Below are 22,384 nucleotides of genomic sequence, written 5' to 3' on the forward strand. Positions count from 1 at the left end.
AATATTGACATGCTGTATATAGGTAGTTTGACTAAGGTAGATTCAATGATGGCCAAGCTACCATAAACAAGTACTTTGTGTTACATATGCCAATATTTCAGTTCCAATGCCAATATTGCCTTAAACCTCACTACCAACCCCCCCTCGGTAGGGCCGCTGTCCTCTCAAAGCCGATAACGCACACATACCTTTATGGGTCATTTGGTGCTTTGTATTTGCAAAACCTGGTTATGCATCAAATCTTGAGTAAACAAATTCCAGTATTTGTAAAACATGGTTTTAGGAACAATATCGTTTGAGTAGCTACTTTGAAATCCGATCGTGTTTTTCATAGTAGTCCAAGGGGTTGGTTCACTTTTGGACATACTTCGTTTGCTTTGCTCTTTCGTTTCGGTATGGTACTAAAACCTTCTTCAAAGACGTTTTTGCTAGTTTCGACCCAGGTTTGGATGTACAAGTAGAATTTGGAGCATTCCAAAAACTAGCACTTCCAACTATAAGGAGACAAATAGTCTGATACAACAATGCTTTGGTCTGTCTTGCCTCTATTTGGTTGGAATGGTATAAGCTTGCCTGACTGTGAGACCGACTGGGCAAACAGAGATGAAAGTCGGCCATAGTGATCCAGGAGTCCAGTGTGGAAGGGCTTTCGCTCAACGGATCAAAGGTACGTCAGGGATAACAAGCTGATGACTCCCAAGAGCTCTTATCAACGGAGTCGTTTGGCACCTCGATGTCGACTCATCACATCCTGGGGTTGAAGAAGGTCCCAAGGGTTCGGTTGTTTGCCGATTAAGGTGGTACGTGAGTTGGGTTTAGAACATCGTGAGACAGTTTGGATGCTATAGGAACACGGGGGCCCTTTCCGACCCCGAGAAGGGGCTAGCGCCGCAGTGATCCCTTGGCGGACTAGATTGAAAGGCTACATAAGAGTAGTGCTGAACCTTTGATCGACTCGAGAAGAGCGAGTCCAGGTTTACTATTGATGGGATATCAGCGCGCGTCCCCTCCTACTCCTAGGTTGCAGGCACTGAGTTAATTGTAAAACCAGGTTTTGGCAGTATAATATTATTACATTAAAATCATTATCATCGTCATGAGAGCCTCTTCCCAACTATTTGGTGCTGGCTAAACGAATCTTGATCTACCATTCCGCTCTATCAAGGACGATACCCTCAATGATGCCATAAGTCTCCTTATATTTTCTCAATATTTCCAACTATACCCTTTTGGATCTACCCCTTGCCCCTTTTTTAGCCTTCTAGTTGAACCAACTCGCACATCCTAATAGGTGTTTTGCTAGGTCTGAGCTACACATGGCCAGCCCACCTAAGTTTATTTTCTCTCATCTTATCGCCTATTTGAGCCGCACCTAACTTCTGCCTAATGTATTCATTTCAAATTTTATCCCTTCTTGTTTTGCCACTCATCCATCTCAGCATCCTCATCTCAACTGCACTCATCCTAATGGTATGTTGTTTCTTGACTGCCCAATATTCCGCCCCATCAAGCAAATGCTTGTCTCACAGTTGTCCTATAGAATTTCCCCTTTAACTTCATTGGTATACACTAATCACATATAATTCCAGTTGCACATCTCCACTTCACCCACTCAGCTCTAATTCTATGTGCGGCATCTTCCTTAGTCTCTCCATTTTCTTGGATTATCGACTTAAGATATCGAAAGTGCGCTCTTTTTTGGTAGTTCTTGGCCGTCAATATTAACTAATATTATTATATTAAAATATAAGAAAAAGTTTATGCAAGGGCGAGGCCCCAAACAATCAAATTAAGACGTACCTCAAAAATTCACTATAAGGGGTTGTTTCAATGCATAAATATCCTCCAAATGATCATCTCAACCTCAAGATGTATGGAAATGAAATAAACTGGATTTCAAGTCTTGGAAATAGTTCATTTTGTAATACATTTTTAGACCATCAATTTTCAATATTTTTTAGTGTTCATAGATCTGCTCCATCTACATTATTTTTTAAGCTATAAATTTTATAATTAGAGATGAAAATAAATTCTCACGCCATCACAAAGGTTTTTAATATTGAAACAACATCTTTCGACATTGTTTGAAGGCGTGCCTTACTTTGATGGTTAAGACTTCGGCCTTATACAAACCACACCCTGAAATATAAACTGATATGTAGTAGTAGGAATCGGAAGCGCTTCCAGTAGTAGGAATCGGAAGCGTAGAATCGCTGCCGGCTAGAAGATTCCTGTTTCTGCCGGCTGCAAGATTCTTGGTTTTGGAATTGACGTGGTAGAATTCTGATAAATGTGGAAACCAGTAATAGTAGTAGTAGGAATCAGAAGCGCAGAATCGCTGCCGGCTGGAAGATTCTTGTTTTTGGAATTGACGTGAGTAGTAGTAGTAGTAGGAATCGGAAGCGCAGAATCGCTGCCGGCTGGAAGATTCTTGTTTCTGCCGACTGGAAGATTCCTGTTTTTGGAATTGACGTGGTAGAATTCCAATAAATGTGGAAACCAGTAGTAGTAGTAGTAGGAATCGGAAGCGCAGAATCGCTGCCTGCTGGAAGATTCCTGTTTTTGGAATTGACGTGGTAGAATTTCGATAAATGTGGAAACCAGTTTTAACAAGTGTAGAATCGAGATTCAACAATTGCGGTATCGAGAATAAGTAAATGTTGGAAACAAGATTCTATAAGTATTGGAATTGAGATTCCTATAACAACTCGAGATTCTAGACTTGACAGAAATGGGTTTCATGAATATTTCTAATAAGAATCTTGAAATCGGGGAAGCACAACCTTCGGTGTGGGATTTGAGTACCTATGGTATAAGGCAGCTCCTTAGAACCTATGAGGCCAGAAAGACCAAATTGTTCCTACAATGCGAAGCGGCCAAATACCTCTTGACATTGTTATGTGAGGTAAATGTTAGCCACATTCCTAGAAGGTTCAATGCCAAGCTAGTGCACGGCAAGAGTGGGGCCAGCTATGTTACCCCCCCTGAATCAATCAGTGCATGTCTTTGTTCAAGAAAGACGCGTCCATCCCTTATCATGGGGCTACAAAGTGTGAAAGAGGTATGATCAAGAGCAGATGCCGAGAATGACAACTTGCCTGCAATTGGCACCAACCATTGATGTAATACATATGACATGGAATGTGGCCTCATGACCAAACAGGAAGAGCTGCTTTGAGAAGGACAGCAACAAGTTTTACGTTTCTCAATGATGCTTTCTGCAGGAGGTCCTTAATGGCTTCCCCCTTCGCTGCCTCTCTAAAGAGGAGGATCAGCAAGCTCTTGGAAAGGTTCAGTGGAGTACAAACAATGCACCAATTAGGTTCGAAGTTGCATCTGAAGCTTGGTCACCTGGCTGCTGCTAGCCTCCCCTGGCCTCTGATGCCATGATACATGCAAAGCAATGTTGAGTCTTCCAGATCCATACTGACTTTGTCTACCAAGCAAACAAGCCTCCCCACCCCATAGTCTCATCAAGGCCGCCTGCAGAATTGTGAGTGAACATCATGAGCCCCATGCCCCCTATATCTATCAAAGGCCGCATCCAGATACTGGCTGCCACTGATTACTTTTAGTGGGCAGAAGCAGCAGAGCTATGTCTCATAAAATAGTTGCAGATTTTGTCAATACCTATCATCTATGGGTATGGTGACCCCAACAGAATCCTTGGGATAATGGTAACTCTTGTAAGCAATGTTTCAAGAACATGGAAACAGGCACCGAGGTGCAGCCCGATGACTGACCTGGGTGGGTTCTGTAGAAAAGAGGCGACAGAATCCTTTGGGATAATGGTAATTCCTGTAAGCAAAGTTCCAAGAAAACGGAAACAGGCGCCCAGGTGTCCACCCAATGACCTGAGCGGGCACGGTAGAAAAGAGGCGTTGAGTTTTTTTTTTTTTGTTGTTGTTTGTTGTTGGGGCGGGTGGAGTGGGTAGAGGTTTTATAAATTTATGATTTTGTTTTATATGTGTATATATATATATATATATATATATATATATATATATATATATATATATATATATATATAGGAAAATTCTGAGATTAGCCCAGTTGCTCCTAAGAACATATGAGTCCAACGGCTAATATTGAATCTGGGCCGATCTGACAGTCACGACCTCATTTCATGTTTGAATTTTAATTTTTTTTACTACGAATCCAAATGCCTTGAAATTTTAGGCGTCCATTCTTCTCATCAAGACGCACCTAATAAGAATATTTCGAGAAAACTAAATTGACCAAAATACCCTCGAAACGTTTCAGAGGTATTTTGGTCAATTTATTTTCTGCAAAAATTTTTTTTTATGTTTTTAGATTCTCCTATTTTTGAATAATACACACCTAAAATTTCAAATCATTTGGATTTGTAAAAAAAAACATTAAAATTAAAATACGAAATGAGGTCGTGACCGTCAGATCGGCCTAGATTCAATCTGGGCCGTTGGGCTCATTTGAACACATATGTTCATATGAGCTAGTGGGCTAATCTCAGCATTTTTTATATATATATATATATATATATATATATCTATATGTATTATACATTTAGCCAAGTAAAGCCAAACATAGCTAAAAATCTATTATAGATTCATTATTTTGCATTGTAAATTATAGTACATAGCCATAAACTAGTTGTGAGTCTTGGTAGATTGTTAAGGTGTCCACCCACATCTCACAGCCATTTCTAGACTGATAATAATGGCTTCGTACTCAACCTCATTATTGAAATAGGCCTTCTCAAGGGGGAGAGTGAAAGGAAGCATCTCTCTATTAGGAGTTATGAGGAGGATCCTTGCACCCCCTCGTGACCCCATTGAAGTACATTTGCCATGGCGGGGGTACCTCTTAGACAGGGATCTCTTCATTCAAAGGTAATGCAGTAGTGCGCTGGAAGTATGTCTGCAAATACCTGTCCCTCACTGTGAAGTTGAGGGCAAGACATGTCTGTTCTATAGGGGTACAATTGTGCTCACTCCCAATCATCATCCTGCTGTGATAGTACACTGCTGTCTCCTTGCATTCATTATTTTGTTACATTAGCAGTGCCCCCAAAGAACTCTTTAGGACAACCTCGTGCAGTAAGTGGCCACCCCTTGATGATATATGACAACACCTGTAGGTGTAGCAAAAATCCTAAAAAAAACCCTAAAACTAAGATTTAAATATGCATCATTTGAAAGTGAATAAAAGTTAAAGATAAGAACAATTTGTCTTGCATCATTCTCCCCTAGTTGGAGAAAAATCTTCCTCGAGTTTTGGAGTAGGTTAAGATGAATTTTGCATTAGTTCAACAATCTTATTTAACCCAAACACTATGCTTCAAAACTTGGACTTGTGGTTTATTGGCTCAATCAAATGAAACAATTATGCATTGAAGCTGGGGCTTTGAAATCAATTGATATAGTCATAAGCACTTTTGAGAAACCTTTAAGGGTCAGTTTAGAGAACTTGCTGAAATTGTATTAGTTCAGCCATATGACCTTACTGAAATTGCTTAGGCTAAACCTTAAAGCATATCATAGGTGCATCTTTGAGATGAGCATTGGATTCGATGACTGAACCAACACTTTACCTATTGATTCTCCTTGGAGTGCATCTTTTTCTTCGTTAAAGATCATTTCATCTAGGAAATCTTGTTCATAATCGTAGATCGGACCCCCTTCAAGATCTTGTTCTTCATTTAAGTATGTATCAAGATTGGTGGCAAATCCCAATCTACAACCTACTGATTTTGGATACAACCCCCCGTCAAAATCAGGAACATCAACCTTAATGTCGAAAACCTTGATGCCTCCCGTATCTAGGCCTTTTGTCATTGTCCTCATTACTCAACTCCACACATAGAATGCAATGGTGAAAAGGGTTATAATCAAGATCTTCTAAGGCAGAAAGATCACCATCTTGCCCATGATAGATATTCATAAACTCCTGCGTCAACTGCTGAATTTGAGTGACAATGACCCAGGAGTGAGCTGGGAGGGTCATTGTCCCTCATTCCAAATATGACTTAATCATGCTAACATCTATTTGGTGTCCCATACACACGATTTGTACAGCTCTATACTATTGATACTAGTCTTTTATTCTTAAAGAAAATCTATTAATTGTCTATACATGAATGCTTTTCAGGGATGGGACATTATACTTTGGTATAGGACCACATGAAATATTTTATCATAAGGGTCATCAGTCAATCAATGGGTGGGATGGTGATGGAGAAAGAGTGGCACACACAAATGCGAATAATTGACTCGCTTGGTGGGCCTCACTCGCCATTCCTATGTAACCATTGATTGGACAGAAATGACCCTTATAACCGTATTTAATGTTGTCATATTGCAGTGTACTTTATGTTTTTGGATTGACCTCAACTAATTCAAATGTTGTTCACTGTTTGTTAGTCTGCCTGTGCGAGAGTTTACTTATAAAAAGCACCTGGAGTGGGTTTTAAGTACCCGTGGCATCTATATGTTTGGAAAAAGAAAATAAAAAAGGGAGTTATTATCTTTGAACTCCCCAAGTGTTATCTTTTTATTGATAATTTAAACTTTCAGGGGAGTGTTGTATTTGGGAAAGGAGTATTGTGCAGTTGCAGCATGCAAGATTCCTGCATTGATGTACTTATCATTGAAATAGAAGGTTCCCACATCACTGTACATATCAATGAAAATAAAAGTTCCTATGCCTACAATACACTTGTTGAAGTGAGTATGGAGTTAAATTTATTTGAATTGACTGGTAGAAGTGTTGCTTTGTGAGGATGCGGTCGTTCTGTTAGTCCTGATATTTCCAATTGATTCATAAACTGGTAATTTTGGGTTTTTCAATAGATCGTTAGTGGAAATTTGCCTCCATATTCTGCAGAGTAATCCTACTCTAATTCTATCTTTTGGATTTTATGCTACAATGTTTTTTGGATTTGAAGTTCTCATCACTGGTGTTATGGGCATTACTATCATATAACAATGTATCTCTTTTTCTTTTCTTTTTTCTTTTTTCTTTTTTTTTTCTTTTTCTTTTCTTTCGAGAGATGAAGGAAGAAGTTTAGTTGATGAATCTGCATAAGTTTGTGAACCTTACTTCTGATCTTCTGTCATTCCAACGTACTGGCTGACTATGACCCAATATTCTACCTGTGGCTCCTTTGACATGTCGCCTGTGAAGCACTTTCTTTGAACAATCCTTGGGTTCTGATGCTTTTTCATAGGCCACCTTTTTCTTTGTGTCTACATTCATTTATTTTGAGCAGGTCCATTGATTTGGGGCTCAACCCTACTCTCTCCTAACCTGAAGGCATGGGAACTCATTGTCGACAGGCCCCCATTTTTTTAGTATTTTTCTCTTGTATCCTCGTTGCTTTATTGATTAGTAAAAGTAGAAGACTTTTCACAACAAAAATCTTCGCATTTTGTCAGTTCATTCCCTCTCTCTTCTGATTTTGGTTGCCTTGTTTTTGATAAATGCAGGAGGATTGTCAGAAGGTGGTGAATATAGTATGGCACTTGTTTCTAAAGAAACTGTGGACAAATATGCAGTCCTAGTTGCCTTACTTTCATCATTGTATGGTGGAGTTAGCTATTGCTTGGTACGGGCAGGAGCAAAGGCATCTGAACAACCTATGTATAATCTCTAGGACTTTGATTACCTTTGGTATCAAATTTGTTTATGTATGAATTGCATGCCAACCTATCAAGTTTTCCACTCACTTTTTCTCGTTGTGGATATTCCTTAGTGAAAGTTTTTCATGATTGAATATATTGTATCACTTTCTCAGAAAGTACTGTTCCAGGTGAGTTTTAAGTCTAAAGCAGTTGATGCCATCATAAGAGGCAATGAGGCCTAAATGCTTCCCTATCCCATCCACTGTTTATAAGATATAGAAGGGAGGAAGGGATAAAGACTCCTTGTTCCAAAAGTTTGGAGGAGCATATCAGGGAAGGAACAAAGCATATCTTGTCAAATATGGTTCTGTATGGGGAAGTAAAATTATGCCTTCTTACAGGAGCATAAACATGATGCGAAATACTCCACCCTTTATCTGAAATGCCTGTAGAAGTTTGTCTCTAGTTGGTATAGTATATGCATAATCCTCTCCTTGAAAACACGAGCTCAAGTATACGCTTGTTAAAGTGTCGTGACATGGGAATTGTTTCTCCTTGAAAACACGAGCTCAAATCTACTCTGGAATAGTATTTTCTAATCAAATAATAGAAGACTTAAGATTTAGACATAAAATAAAATGCATTCATTCGCTCACTATTTCAGATTCTAGGCCTTTCTTGACAAATAAACTCACTACTTAAACCTCTATATTATGCTTGATTCACTCTATCCAGGAAAGTGTCCCAAGATGCACACATGGGCTTCTACTTCTTTCTTTTCGTGCAGCTTGAATTCCTTTGTATTATTCCACTACTTTATTTCAATTGTGCCTTGGTCTTTTTGTAGATCACTTTTTAAGCCGAATACAGTACTAAAGCTTAATTGTGTGCTTTTATCGTAGGGTTCTCATGATGGATCATTTATGGTTTTTGTGTTGCATAAAGTTGAATTAGACGCTATCCATCTTATGTACTTGTGGGGACATCAAGGTGGGACCAGGTCCCACAGTGGACCTAGCCATGGTGTTTGTGAAACTCAAGACAGTCTTACTTCCTCCTTGTCATCTATGTAAATTATTCTTGTCTCTCTTGGGTAGGCTAGAGGTGGCATTTGAACCTGGGGTGTGATGCTGCAATTGTTGGCCCCCTGACCAGTCAAGCCCTGTGCCTTGTCTCACTCTACATCGTATTCTCTCTACTCCATTCTTTTACTTATATTTGTACTAACTACTAACCAATATTTGACATAAAGGTGGCGAAGAAACTCAGAGTCCATGTATGCCACCTAGAATTTGATTTCTTTTCATTCATGTGGCATTACCAAAAATAGAGGTTCATACTTTTGATGGAAGGGTTCTTCTCCGATTTGTCGTACAAACGCCTATGAACAACTACAGGAAACTTTCTAGATCATTGGTTTCAAAACATAATATCGAGGTAGTATGTGCAGAAATGTCCTTAGCCATACAGGAAATGACTTCTATGTGCTAGTGATCAGAGATGCTGCCTAGGGCCCTAGCCATGCTACACTAGTTAGTAGCCATCATTCTCAGTAGCTGCAGCAACCCAAAAATTACATCTGAGCAGCATGTCATGATGGGACCCACTTTTTGGCCCCTACTTGATGGATATCCATTTTATGAGAGTGTTTTTTTGGGTAGATCAGTGGGAAATACAGTCCCTTACCCTTTTTTAGAAATAATTAGCGGTTTTCAAATGCGTCGGTGGGAATGGAAACCTGGACCGGTAGCTGAGGCTCAAGTGGTGCTACCACCACGACCTGAACCCCATTTTCTGAGAAATTTCCATGCATATATGGTACATGATAAACAAGTAAGGGCTCTTCGCAAAATTCACTCCCATTAATAAATTGACAGCAATTTCAATTGATTCCCAGAATGCTCTACAACTCGAAGAAGTCCCCTAGGAAATATATAAACCAAATTACATTATTGGCAAATCTAGAAGCTTCGTAGGGCCGGCCCTCTAGATAATCTGAAAAAAGTCACTGGATTGTTCTTAGTATAAATTTATTAAAATCACGGATTTTTTATGCTTCTCATATAGAACTTTCTAAAATGCCGATAGTCATGAAAATAATTATGCATGAATTATCCATGAATTCATGCAAATCATTTAGAACTTTGGGACCCAGGAGAATTGATATAATGATGGGCTTGTAAAAGCCCATAATCATTGATTTAAAAAACAGACCGCTCAGCTCCTAGGCGGTAAAACTAGGTGGTCTGTCCCGCCCAGAGGCAGAAAAAATGATTTTTTCTATTTTTCGTTTTGTTATTTTGAACGATTTAAAGGATAAGAATGCTGGCTTTTAGGTTCATTGGAACCCTAAACCCACAAGAAGCCCCTTTAGACTAAAAAAAACTCCAAAAAACTACATTTCATTGGATCGATCATCGAAACATCGAAGTGTTTCTCAAAGTTTTGGAGTTCAAGCAACCAAAGTAAGTGTATTTTTTAGATTGATTGCTTTATTTTGAGATGTCTTCTTCAGGAGTTAGTCAAAGTGGAGATCCGGGGTTGGAAATATGGATACAACCCGAAACCAAATGACAAAAATTGCATTAGATGCAATTTTTGTGAAAAAGATACAAAATGAGGCATAAACCGGTTTAAGAAACATCTTACCTGTATTAAGGCGGATGTTGGCCCTTGTAAAAATGGTCCTGAAGCTATCAGAGAGGAGATTAAGCAATTTTTAAGTTATGTAAAACAAAAATAAGATCAAAATCCTTGTCATAGATCTATTTCTACTACTCCTAGAAAAAGTGATCCGGGTTGGAAGTATGGATATAACCCAAAACCAAATGATAAAAATTGTATAAGGTGTGAAAAAGATACCAATGGGGGTACTAGCCGATTCAAAAAACACCTTGTTGGTGTTAGAAGTAATGTTGCATCTTGTACAAAGGTTCTTGAAGCAGTTCGAGATAAGATTAGACATCTTTTGAATTTTGAAGAACCAAAAACGGATGAAAATAAGCCTTGTTCTATGGAAGTATCTTCTCCAGCTTCTAGTCGTCGAAGTGGTGATCCGGGTTGGAAGTATGGCTATATCCCGAATCCAAGTGATAAAAATTGTATTAAATGTACTTATTGTGGAAATGATACTAATGAGGCATTTACCGGTTTAAAAAACATCTTGCTGGTATTACGGGGGATGTTGCCCTTCCTGAGGCTAACAAGGAGGAAATTATACAATATTTGAGTTCAGAGAAGCACAAAAAGAAGGGTACAACAACCAAGACTCTTAGGGCCTCATCTGCACAGACTATACGTATTAGTACAAGGAAGGTAGAAGAAGAGGAGGAGGAAGAGGCAGATTCAGAAGAACAAAGGAGGATGAACGTTATATTGAAGTGGGCGATGACTCTGATGATGATGGCCTCGACTCTGATGAATATGATGAGGCTTGCGCTATTGATATTCCTTCTGATGATGATGATGATTGAAGACTCTTGTCTTTTGGTGCTGAGTATTGAATGTTGAGTCTATTGATTGTTGTGTTGAGTCTGTTGACTGTTGACTTTTGTTAGACTATATAGTCTAGTCTTGAGTTGTTGACTGTTGTGTTGACTTTTGTTAGACTGTATATTTTCTAAATTTCTGTATATTTCTGTTGTGTTGGGTGTTGACTTTTATATCACTGGTATGGTTTTACTTTTACAGTTTACTGTTTTAACAATATGGATTATCCAAATTCTCTTCTCGACTTCTATTTTTTTTTCAAGTTGGATTGTTGGAATATGGTATATTGGGACAATGGGATTTTTATTTTTTTTCAACTGGGCAGCAGCCCAGGTGCTGGGCACCTAGGCTCTAGGCGGCCTGGACCCCCCAAGCCGCCTAGGACTCGCTTAGCGCTTTTTGATACATTGCCCCATAATTATTATTTGACATAAGGGGGTTATAATATACTTATCCAGTCATAATCTAGGGCATCTTACGGTCCATACCATCTATCATCTCTAACTTAAACAACAAGGATGTTGTTTAGGGCCAGTATGAAACCCATGCCAAAATGTGTTTGGGCATTGTTGGTGCAATATTTTAAGTGTGCGGTTTGTATAAAGCCAAGGCTCTAAACAATCAAAGTAAAGTGCACCTTCAACTAGTGTCGAGAAATTTGGTTTCAATACTGGAAATCTTTGTGATAGCCTTAAAATATATTTTCACCTCTAATTATAAATTTTAAAGCTTCAAAAATAGTGTAGTTCTAGTAGATCTATGAAAACTTGAAAATCTTGAAAATTGAGGGTCCAAAAATACATTACAAGATGCATTATTTCCAAAACTTGAAATCCATTTTTTTCTCGTGTCCATGCATCTTGAGGTCGAGATGATCAATTTGAGGATATTTGAGCATCAAAACAACTTCTTCTAATGACATTTTTGAGGTGAGCCCTAATTTGTTTGTTTAGAGCCTCACACTTATATAAACGTTTTCCATATTTTAAAGATTGTCGCATTTGTGCTTCAAACTGTCACTTTTGGATACCATTTCAAAATGCGTGCCTGGTGGACATGTAAAATGGCACACTTTTATGTCTAGGATAAAACAAATTTTTCTATCCCTCTTGTAAAAATCATGTTTTGATGTCTACAAACAAGTAAATGACCAAATTGTGAGTCAGTATCAAAAAACTGGCCCTTATCTTTGGTTTTGATATAAAATCAAAGTGACAAGTATTTATTCTTATTCACCATTTACTCTCATTTGTTCATTTCTCCCTCTTGTTTTGTAGTGTTTGTTGCAAACTGCATTCCAACAACTTCTGTACATGTTATAAAGCTGATAATGCCTAGTGAGGCACTCTTGATATTCTTCATGGGAACTTGCTCCTTTAATTTGACAAATCTAATTATATCCGAAATATAGAACAAAACAAGGCTGACCCACTAGTCAATTATACTCAGTGTTTCAAAAAGCGCTAGGTGGGTCCTAGGCGGATTGGGGGGTCCAGGCCGCCCAGCGCCTAGGCGGGCGCCCAGAACCTGGGCGACACAGTTGAATCCAAATAAGGATTCTGCAGTTATTTGAGTATTAAACTATCAGTTATATTCAAATTATACTACATATTAGCATGCAGCACACATTCCATAAGTATAACCATAATCCATAAGTTGGTTCATACTCCATAATCCATATCCAATTAAAACTTAAAATATTCCAACCAACCAAATTATAAAACTATGAAAGTAATACTTGAAGACTCAAAAGAATCTTCAATAGTTCAAATGTTCAATACACAATACTTCAATCAAAGTTTAAACTTCAAAGTAACAAAGTTTAATAATTATTCAACAATCAACATTCATTCATCATCAGAAAATCTTGAGTTAGTTGCATTGACATCGTATTCATCAGAGTCGATGGAGTTGTCACCCTCCTCGACATATTGCGACTCGTCTTCCTCTGTCTCTTGTGAATCTGCCTCTCCTTCCTCCTCTTCTTCCTCTTCTTCCTCCACCCTTGTTCTCTGTGTAGAAGCTCTAGTGGCCCTAGGAGGGTCAGCTGATGTCCCTAAAGCATCCATGGCCATGTCCCATGTCAATCCTTCATACCCCTTGACCTCATCATCATCAACTAACCACTCCATAGCATTGTCCATATTTTTTTATTTGATGGGATCTCTATTATCTCTCTTTAGCAAATCTGTCCTTCAATCATCGATTGTACTTAACATAGACAAGGTCATTAAGCTTTTTTTATTCAAGCTTGTTCCTTTTCTTTGTATGATCCTAACAAAATAAAATGAAAGTGCATGTATTATTTACAAAATTATACAAATTACCCTTATGGCCTTAACCCTTCAAAGGTACTCCAATTGCGCTCACAACCGGATGAAGAAGTGGTTAGGTTTAAGATCTGAATGACCAACTTTTGTAAATTTGGAGAACTACACCCACGTTGGCACCACCAATGGGTTGCAAAGAAATAAAAAAAATCATAATTCATAAATAAAAAATAGAAATACTTGATTACTTGAACAGTTGAACTTAAGAATATTATTAATATAATAATATTTAATATCTGGATTAATTTTGGTCCTTTGCCTCATTGCCATTGGACTCCCAAAAGACTTTAATGAGCACTTGTAATTTATCAGCTCATCAGCGCATATAATATCCTACATTTTAAGTTCAGGGACTAGCACCTCTACACACTCATTAAATCCATCCATAATTGTATCATTTGTTTGTATATTCTTGTCAAAATAAAACAAATCTGGGTTCAAAAAATAACCAGCTGCATGCAATGGCCGATGTAGCTGCTTATCCCACTTCTCATCAATAATCTCCCAAACAGGCTTGTAGCTTCTTCATCATTGAAATTTTGGGCTCTCTCTCTTTTGCATTTCTCCATAGCATCATATATATAGCCCATAGAAGGCTTGTCACTATCAACCATGCAAAGGACTTTGATAAGAGGAAAAAATACCTTAGGAGCGTCCTTCACCCCTCTCCAAAAAGCCTTAAAAAGTATAATATCTCTCACCTTCTTCTCAACTTGAGCCTTAGACCACTTGCATGCTCTCCACTCATCCGAGATAAACATTTGCCTCAACTGCACTCTCCTCGAATGTATGCTATCTAGGCATACGTGCCAAATCGCAAATCTCGTAACTCCAGGCCTCACAATTTCTTTCTTCTTTGTAAAGGTACACATCATGCTGAGGGTGATATGGTGGCTATAAATGAAATTCGTAACATACTTGGCCTTCTTCATTGCACCTGATATCTCGGTTAAACCGCCAAGAGCCTCAAGCATGAGGTCTATACAATGTGCTGCACATGGTGCCCAAAAGATTCTAGGATAAGCTATGCACAACAAATTAGATTCAGCAACATTAGGAGCAGAATTGTCTGTGACAACCTGTACAACAAGATGCTCCCCAACCTCCTTGATTCCCTTCTCTATCACTTGAAATATGTAATGGGCATCATGAATATGATCAAAGGCATCAATAGACCTCAAAAAAACAGTCCCTACTGGACAATTCGTAAGCAAATTCATTTGACTTCTTCTCTTCGTATCACTCCAAGCATCAGTCATAAGAGAAACCCCATACTGAGCCCATGCATCTTTCTTAAGTTCTACAGCTTCCTTCGTGGCACTCACTGCCTTTTTTAAAAAAAGCTCTGAAAGCTCATATGGGCTTGGGGGTTTCATCCCAGGGCCAAATTGGCCAATTGCTTCTACTGCAGCATAAAAGCTGCCCAAGCGAACTGTATTGAAAGGAATGCCTGCCTCATAAAACCATGTAGCGAAATAATACGCAGCTCTATCTCTCTCTTCCTTCTTGATTCTATTTTCAATGGTGGTTTTCTTTTTTGTTTTCTCTCCCGCAATCTTAGGGTCAGGCCGAGGTAAGAAACTATGCATAGGGCCTCTAACCCGAGGCTTCTTAGTCCCAGAACCAGAAGCAATTACAACTCCCTTCCCCTTTCCCCTAATAATGAATTGCTCAACCTCTTGACATCCCTCCCCAATCCTTTCCTCATCACTATCATCATCATCAAAATTGACTCGAACCCCAGACGTAATCTCTGCTATAGAGGCAAATCTCTCATCATTTTTAATTTTCACCAAGTTTATAAAATTCTTTATTTCCTCTTTAACAGCATCAGGAGTCTTTTTACATGGGGCAACATCCCCCCCTGATACTGGCAAGATGTTTCTTGAACTGGTTTATACCCCATTTTGTATCCTTTTCACAAAAATTGCATCTTATGCAATTTTTATCATTGCGATCTGTGTTATAACCATATTTCCAACTGGGATCACCACTCCTATTAGATCCCGAAGAAGGCATCTCAAAAATAATGCAAATTACTAAAGCAATAAAAAAAATAACTTACTTTGAGTTTGATTGCTCAATCTTCAACCTTTCACCTCAAAGATGTTTCTAAATACTCAAAATCTTCTTAAACACCCCCTAATAACTTTGTAAAATATCAAAAAGTAAATATAATACCAATGGGTGATGTTTTGGTCAATTTTGGTTAACTTTGAGTAACCCTTCGATCTTAAAAAATTCACCACAATCTAGTTTTTTGGTGGTTTTCTCTATCTAAATTTGGCTCAAACAAGGTTTAGGTGTCAAATGAACCTAAAACCCTAATTTTTGGGCCTTAAAAACAAAAAAAAATGAAGTAAAATGCCCTCACGAATTTTTTTTCCGCCCCTGAGCGGGGCGCAAGCCTTGAGCGGCCGCCTAGGGATTGACCGCCCAGATTGGCCGCCTAAGCCTGGGCGATGTGCCTAGGCCTTTCCGACCGCCTAGGCACTAGGCAGTCCACTCTCTGAATCACTGATTATACTGTAGCACATGTGTGGCAGACCTGCATGCTTGTTTGTTTGCTTGGGCATGCATAAATACGTTCTACTGTTTCTAGTGTTCTGAGCTCTTGATAATCCTTTGAAATGGTATACTGGCTCATTAATGCACATTAACATTCAACCTTTTCTCCAAGAAAAGAAAAAAAGAAAAAAGAAAAATTCACTAATGATTTGCTTATTTCTCTTTGCTTTGTTTTCATGTTTCCCTGCTTTGTAGTCAGTTGTATCTGCATCCCTATTAATGATGTCAATGCTTCTTAGTGATGGACAAGTTGGTTACTCACTGTGGAGGGGTAATGTTCCAGGTCATGGATTCATTCCCTTAAAATGTTGGATTTTGTTTTTCTATGGTTGCAAAGTGTTTTTTCAATGCGACAAACTGTTGGTAGAAGAATCTATCATCTTTAAATAATATAGTAGTGAGGTACTCTTCTTTATGCCTTTCTCTGGATGACACTGATTGGTTTTGGAGTATAAAAGGTAATTTACATTTCATGGCTACCCTTGATAAACCTTCAAGTCTTCTTTGTACAGGGCCACCGTGTTAGCGTTTGCTCTATTTGCCAGTCCTGCTGCATTAGTGTGTACATTAGTCTTTGAGGTTTGTGCTTCTGGATGCCTGTATTGTATTTACCAAATAGTACTTTAGATGGTTTGGTCTTGTTTTCTATCTTTTGGAGCATTCTTAACTGGGGCATGTAATGTTTCTTAAGAACATTCAAGAAGTCAATGCTATTATATTACGAGCTTTCGTCTGTGAGTGCAACTTGACATAACTAAAGAAAACACCCTAGATTTTCCAACTATATCACCAGGCTGAAGACCATATTAGCTTGGGAGGAGCTAGCAGGCACTTTTTGCTACTCTCTCCCCTTTTTCACATTATGCCGGTTATCCATAAGAAATGTGAGTGATTTTTCATGAGATATAGAACATACTACATATTCACGACCTGCCACGAACCACAATCGATCTTAAACATTCAAGCTTCCTCCAATAAAATATGAGTTGCGGAGGAAAGCTGGTTCCATTGTCTAAGGCTAGCAACGTTGTAGCTTATCTGAAATTTGGGAATTACTGTAATGTTTTGAAAGGATATGCCTATCGCATCCATTTCAGAGTTCACATTAATCAGATATCTTGTACATTATACAATGAGTGAATGAGAGGTAAGCACACTTTTTTGTAATAATCAAAGACCATTCACTTATCCTCTGACCTATATTCATCCTAGAAGAGAACATATACACATCGAATTTCCACTTTATTAGAATAATGTTATGTGGAGAAATTATAAGTTTTTTAAATATCCCTATCTAGAAACTAACTACGTCTTGCATAAAATTTCATTGCACCAAGTTTCTCCAATTTTCAAGGATATGAGAGGTAATTATGTCATTTCAAGTTTCTATTCCCTCTTTTTATGTAATTTTTTCCATTCAGGTCTATTTTGGGAGGTTAAATTTGTTTTTGCAAATCATTTCCCTTACCCCTTGTGTGCGTATGAAAAGATTCAGTAAGCACTTGGCCAAAACTCTAGATAATCACCATGGGCCAAATCCCTTGGCTAGAAGAGTTTGCTTTAGCTGAATTTTTCAAATCATGAATCCTTCATATTATGTTAGATTTCAGGGTAAAAAAAATTGCTCCAAAAACCCTAGATGGATCCTTCACTAAAAGGATGGTCTAGAGTTGTCCTTGGCGCAGATTTTATTGGAGCACTTATGGAGCTCCAAATCACTAACTTACCAAGTCCCAAACACTAGAACATTTTATAGCCATCCAGAACTTATTCACTTCTCAAAAATTAATTTGTAAAGTGCTTCAATCATAGTTCTAGCGACCATAGTCAAGTTATTCATGATGCAAGAAATTCCATGACCTTTATTCACCTCCTTAATTTAAAACTCTAGTGTTTATAGCCCACTCTTCATAGTTCTCTATGATTGACTATTCCGGTTAGATTTCTCAAATTTCTTCACGTTCTTTTTCTTCTTATGGCTTAATCAATTCCCTCAGTCCTTTCTTCCCCTTAAACTTTTATTTAGTCCTTTGAGCAAGTTTTATGCAGCATGAACACTGTCAGATGATTATCCCTTAGACAACGGCTTAATGGTGAACATCCTGTTTGAGCGAGGGAGGTCAAAGGTTAGACGTTTAGAAGTTTGTCCCATTATTCCTCACAAGCTACTATCCTTTTTCATTTTGTCCTTTAGGTTATGCCTTACTGGTAGAAATCCTGGTTTTGGTGAGGAAGGTCAAAGGTTTGAACCCTTGATGTAGTCACAAAAAACCAAAGAATGTGATCGATCTTTATATGTGCGTGTGCGTGTGCGTGTGCGTGTGCGTGTGCGTGTGCGTGTGCGTGTGCATGTGTGTGTACGTGTGCGTGTGTGTGTGTGTGCTTGTGCATGGGCGTGTGCATGTGCGTGTGCGTGTGCGTATACGTGTGCATGTACGTGTGCGTGTGTATATATGGGGAGGTTTATATTTGGGCATTGGCTTGAGTGTTTTTGTGTTGACAATTGTAACCCTACATCCAATGTTCAAATTTTATGCGGATCCACCAATAAAAGACACTGCCAGATGAGATGGCCTGTATTATATTTATGTTAATCGATTTTTCTTATTTGTGCTTTAGATATCTTCTTTTAAATTAAAAATGTCATCTCTCTGTGGATGACAGTCTCATTGGAATCCATGTTAATGTTCATAATCTTTCAGATTCATTTTCTTGTGTAGGTAGTTCAGCAGTGGGAATTGAACTTGTTGCGTAATGTTGCAATTGGTAACAACTAAACAATCAAGACCAAGCCCAATATCTATGTTTCTTCAGAGTCATACAGTCAAATTTTATTCATATGAACATAGTAATCCACATATTACCTTCTACAAAAAGTGACCAAGCAAAACGTTCTTCATTGATCATTTTAGTGGTGTATATTTTTCCTCAAATCTACTTGTCTACAATTTAATGCATGTGATATGCCTTATTTTTCTGACAAAGCTCACATTGGTTTTTGTTTTTAGGACTTCGTTCTTCCTGACATGCAAACACTTCTTATCATGATTATAGTTGGATTTTTGGCATTTGTTGCAGAGGTATGTACTTTTATCTCAAAGGATTCGATATTCTAAAGGGATAGTATTCACTTCAACTAAGAGAATTTTAGCCATCTTGTTTGTCTATACTCCATAATCATAAAGACCAGTTGTTGTGCTTATTGTTTTTGATCATTGCCTTCAGTATGGCCTTTGTGGTTTTACTTCATTTCTATTTAGTATCCATATGTGCTTGTATAATTGCAGTTGTTTTTGGCACGTGGGCTTCAGCTTGAGAAAACAAGTAAAACAACCAATATCCTATTCATTGAGGTCCTTCCCTTTCCAGCTTATGTTTATCAACCTATATGCCCTGAAGGTTTTGCAATATCAGAGGAAAACTAATTAACTAGAAATTCTAACATGATTTATATGCCTGCCATTGCTATTCAATATTCATTGGATTCTTTGAAATGTGATTGCCTGTTGTATTCACTTGTATTGTGCCTCTTTGAGACTTTGGCATTTTCTTCTGTGGTAGGCTAGCTTCTATATAATTTTTGTACTTCTCTAAGACTGCTTACATCCGGTAGTTCTTTGGAGATGTGTGTGTAAGTAATATTAAATCGCCTAATATTATTTACTGATATTAAATCCCGCGGACAAAATTGGTCTGGTAGTTCTTTGGAGGTGTGTGTAAGTAAAAGGATGAGTTGTCCTTTGAAAAACCTCAGTGTAAGTAAAGCACACTTGCTATTACCAACATCTTTCAATTCAAACTCATGTACCAAGATATGCTTATGTTGTTTTAAGCCTCATTGGCTCCAACTTTGGTGCCTTAAAAGGCCAAGTCCAGAAAATTTGTTTCCCCATTGGAAATTGGAGTTGAATTGTCTTTGCTGGCAAAGGACCACATGTTATACTTCATACAAGTAGAGTGCTCAGTATTTTAACCCAACATCCATCATCCATTCTTTCATGGATGGTGGGGTTGAGTAAACATTCCCACCAAAAAATCTGGGCAGCTATAGAAGTGGGCAGAAGCTCATCACCTAACTGTCCTTGGATAAGGATCGACGTTCAATGTTGGGCCTGATTACCCTATTCCATACTCGTAACATGTATGGTAAATTTTCACTTCTGGAAAAGGTCGTTGTGCTTACATTTAAGGGCATGTTATCCCAGTAGTTTCATAGTGTTGCTTGGTTTAAAGGTGTGACACTATTCATATGGTTTGTGGAGATTATATGAAGCTATCATCTGTTCACCATCTAGACCAAAAGGGCCAACATTTGGCTACTATAACAGTTAACATGGCAACTGTGACAGACGGATTATCCAGTCTACTTTTTTGTTGATCTTTTTATCAATGTATTATGAGAAGCTTGTCATGAATATTTCTTTGTATATGTAGCATATTTATGACAATTCACAAGCTAGAAACCACAGCATATGATTCTTCTTGGTAGGTGGGCCTTAGTTGCGCAAAACTTATATTTGGGAAGCACATCCAATCCCATTGTTGAACCTTGATATCCCCTTGGTAATTCCTAATGGGACATGATTTGTGTAAACCTTCCTGCTCCCCCTCCTACATATGTTTCCTACGTGTGTTGCCTATTTTCAGTTTTAGTAGCTCTAGCCTTGTAAAATATGTAAAACCATTGGATTGTATTGTGAATCATGCGAGTGGTTTCCAGGCCTGCTTCTTTTCCAGAATTAGTATATACACAGGATTCTTCATTGCTTGCTTTTCGAATTATTAGATAGCTACTACTTGAAATAAGTTTGTTGAATCAAATCCTATGGTATAACTACTTCAACCTTATGTAGTTTAGAAGGAACTCATGTATAGTCATCTGTAAATGTTACATTGAATTTATAACTGGAGGGAGGTATAAATGTTGCATTGAACTCGTGTATAAGAAAGAATTTGCAGGCCCATCATTGTAAATTAGCTATATCTATATCATACTCTATGAGCAGCAAAAAGAAATAAATTTTCTTAATGATCATATTTCTGGATTATCTTATACCTTGAGCTTCCCTTGTTGTTTGTTTCATTTTGAAGGCCTTGGCTTCTTTGGTTCTTCTCCTTATGAACTAATATCAAATTTAAATCAATTCCTCCAGGTCTTTCTGTCCCAAATGTCAGGCTTCACATTCCTTGGGCAGGCTCCATCCTTTCTTAGACTCGTTGGTTGTATGCTTATTCTGGTTTCAGTTTTGAGTACATTTTACTTTGGGCCTGAGAAAGTGCTGGAGTGATGGTTCCTTATGTAGGTTATATTTACCTTGTCTTAAGCTTTGCTTTAAATCATTCCAATGTAATGGACTTTTTATCTGATGTGATTGATGTTTCCTTACAAGTTTCTAAGTGTTTATCTTGATGTTTCCTTGCAAGTTTCGAAGTGTTTATCTTGTGCATGCATGCTGTCAGTGACCGCTTCCCACTTTTAGTTACTCATTCAAGCCGTCAAGAATAGCGCATTAAAACTATGATCATGTAACAACAAATTCTTAGTCAATAAATGTGTTGCATGGTTATATAACAAAACCATGTACCAATAATTTCCCAGAGAACCTGTCTTTTACAAAGTAAATGTTGTGCATGGTTATATGAGTTTAATCACTTGGAAATTCCAAACTGGGTATAAACTTTTCTGCAGGCCACTCTGGATTGCTGAGCATATTGGTGGGGACCAGGTAGGGATTCTATTTCTTTTATGAAAAGGCATAAAATACCTAACCATCCACTGCAGAGCTAGAGAATCCATTGTTCGTCATTAGCGGCAAGTGAAGATTCTTCTCCGTCTCCCTCAATCTCTTCAGTGTTGACCATCGATTTTGAGTTAGCAATTGCAACTCCTAAGCTACAATTTATTTATGGGGAAATATCTCCGTATACTTTTTTTTAAGTTTTATTTCTCAAATGACCTCGAGTTTCGAACCATATCCCAAGGCATAAAGATCTCATTTATTTTATCTTCTAACTTCACATTTTTTTAATCCAATTTTTTTATCCCAAGCAAAAATTTTCTTTTCCTTTTTATACCGAACATGGTTTGAGGCCAAGCCCGCATATGTAGAAATGTGGACCTATTAATAAATTTATAACATGTAGATGATGAAAAAATAAGTAAATTTTAAAAATTAAAAATAATAATTTTGGTAAGAAAACATTTAGACTGTTGGTTTACCCAAACCTCTCTACCCCTTCCACTCTATCTCTCTCCCCCGATTTCCCAAACCTTTCTCTGTACCCCCTCCTCTCTATCTCTCTCCCATGTGAGTCTCAAACCCCTCTCTGCCCCGTCTTCTCTATCTCTCTCCCTGTGATTCTCTAAACCCCTCTCTCTCCTGGTGTTTACCCCAA

The 22,384-nt window shown here is 38.1% G+C and overlaps 1 protein-coding gene across 28 annotated transcripts in view; it reads left to right on the forward strand.

The window, feature by feature from the left end:
* The window catches only part of LOC18428177 (Nodulin MtN21 /EamA-like transporter family protein), a 41,811-nt gene extending 20,400 nt beyond the window's left edge, over positions 1 to 21,411 (forward strand). For 14 of the 28 annotated variants that reach the window (XM_020663558.2, XM_088850155.1, XM_088850157.1 and 11 more), the window contains 5 exons: positions 7,467 to 7,620; positions 16,501 to 16,567; positions 18,997 to 19,068; positions 19,276 to 19,341; positions 21,142 to 21,411. In XM_020663558.2, coding sequence (XP_020519217.1) covers positions 7,467 to 7,620; positions 16,501 to 16,567; positions 18,997 to 19,068; positions 19,276 to 19,341; positions 21,142 to 21,276 — 494 coding nt within the window. In that variant the 3' untranslated portion in view covers positions 21,277 to 21,411. Of the gene's footprint in view, positions 1 to 7,466; positions 7,621 to 16,500; positions 16,568 to 18,708; positions 18,905 to 18,996; positions 19,069 to 19,275; positions 19,342 to 21,141 lie in introns of all 28 variants that reach the window. The other 14 variants (XM_088850156.1, XM_088850163.1, XM_020663556.2 and 11 more) reach the window with 8 other exon arrangements.
* The last annotated feature ends 973 nt before the right edge of the window (positions 21,412 to 22,384 follow it).

The sequence above is a fragment of the Amborella trichopoda genome, chromosome 10 (genome assembly GCF_054954075.1).
Source record: "Amborella trichopoda isolate Santa Cruz 75 chromosome 10, AtrichopodaSantaCruz75HAP2 v2.0, whole genome shotgun sequence".
Lineage (NCBI taxonomy): Eukaryota > Viridiplantae > Streptophyta > Magnoliopsida > Amborellales > Amborellaceae > Amborella > Amborella trichopoda.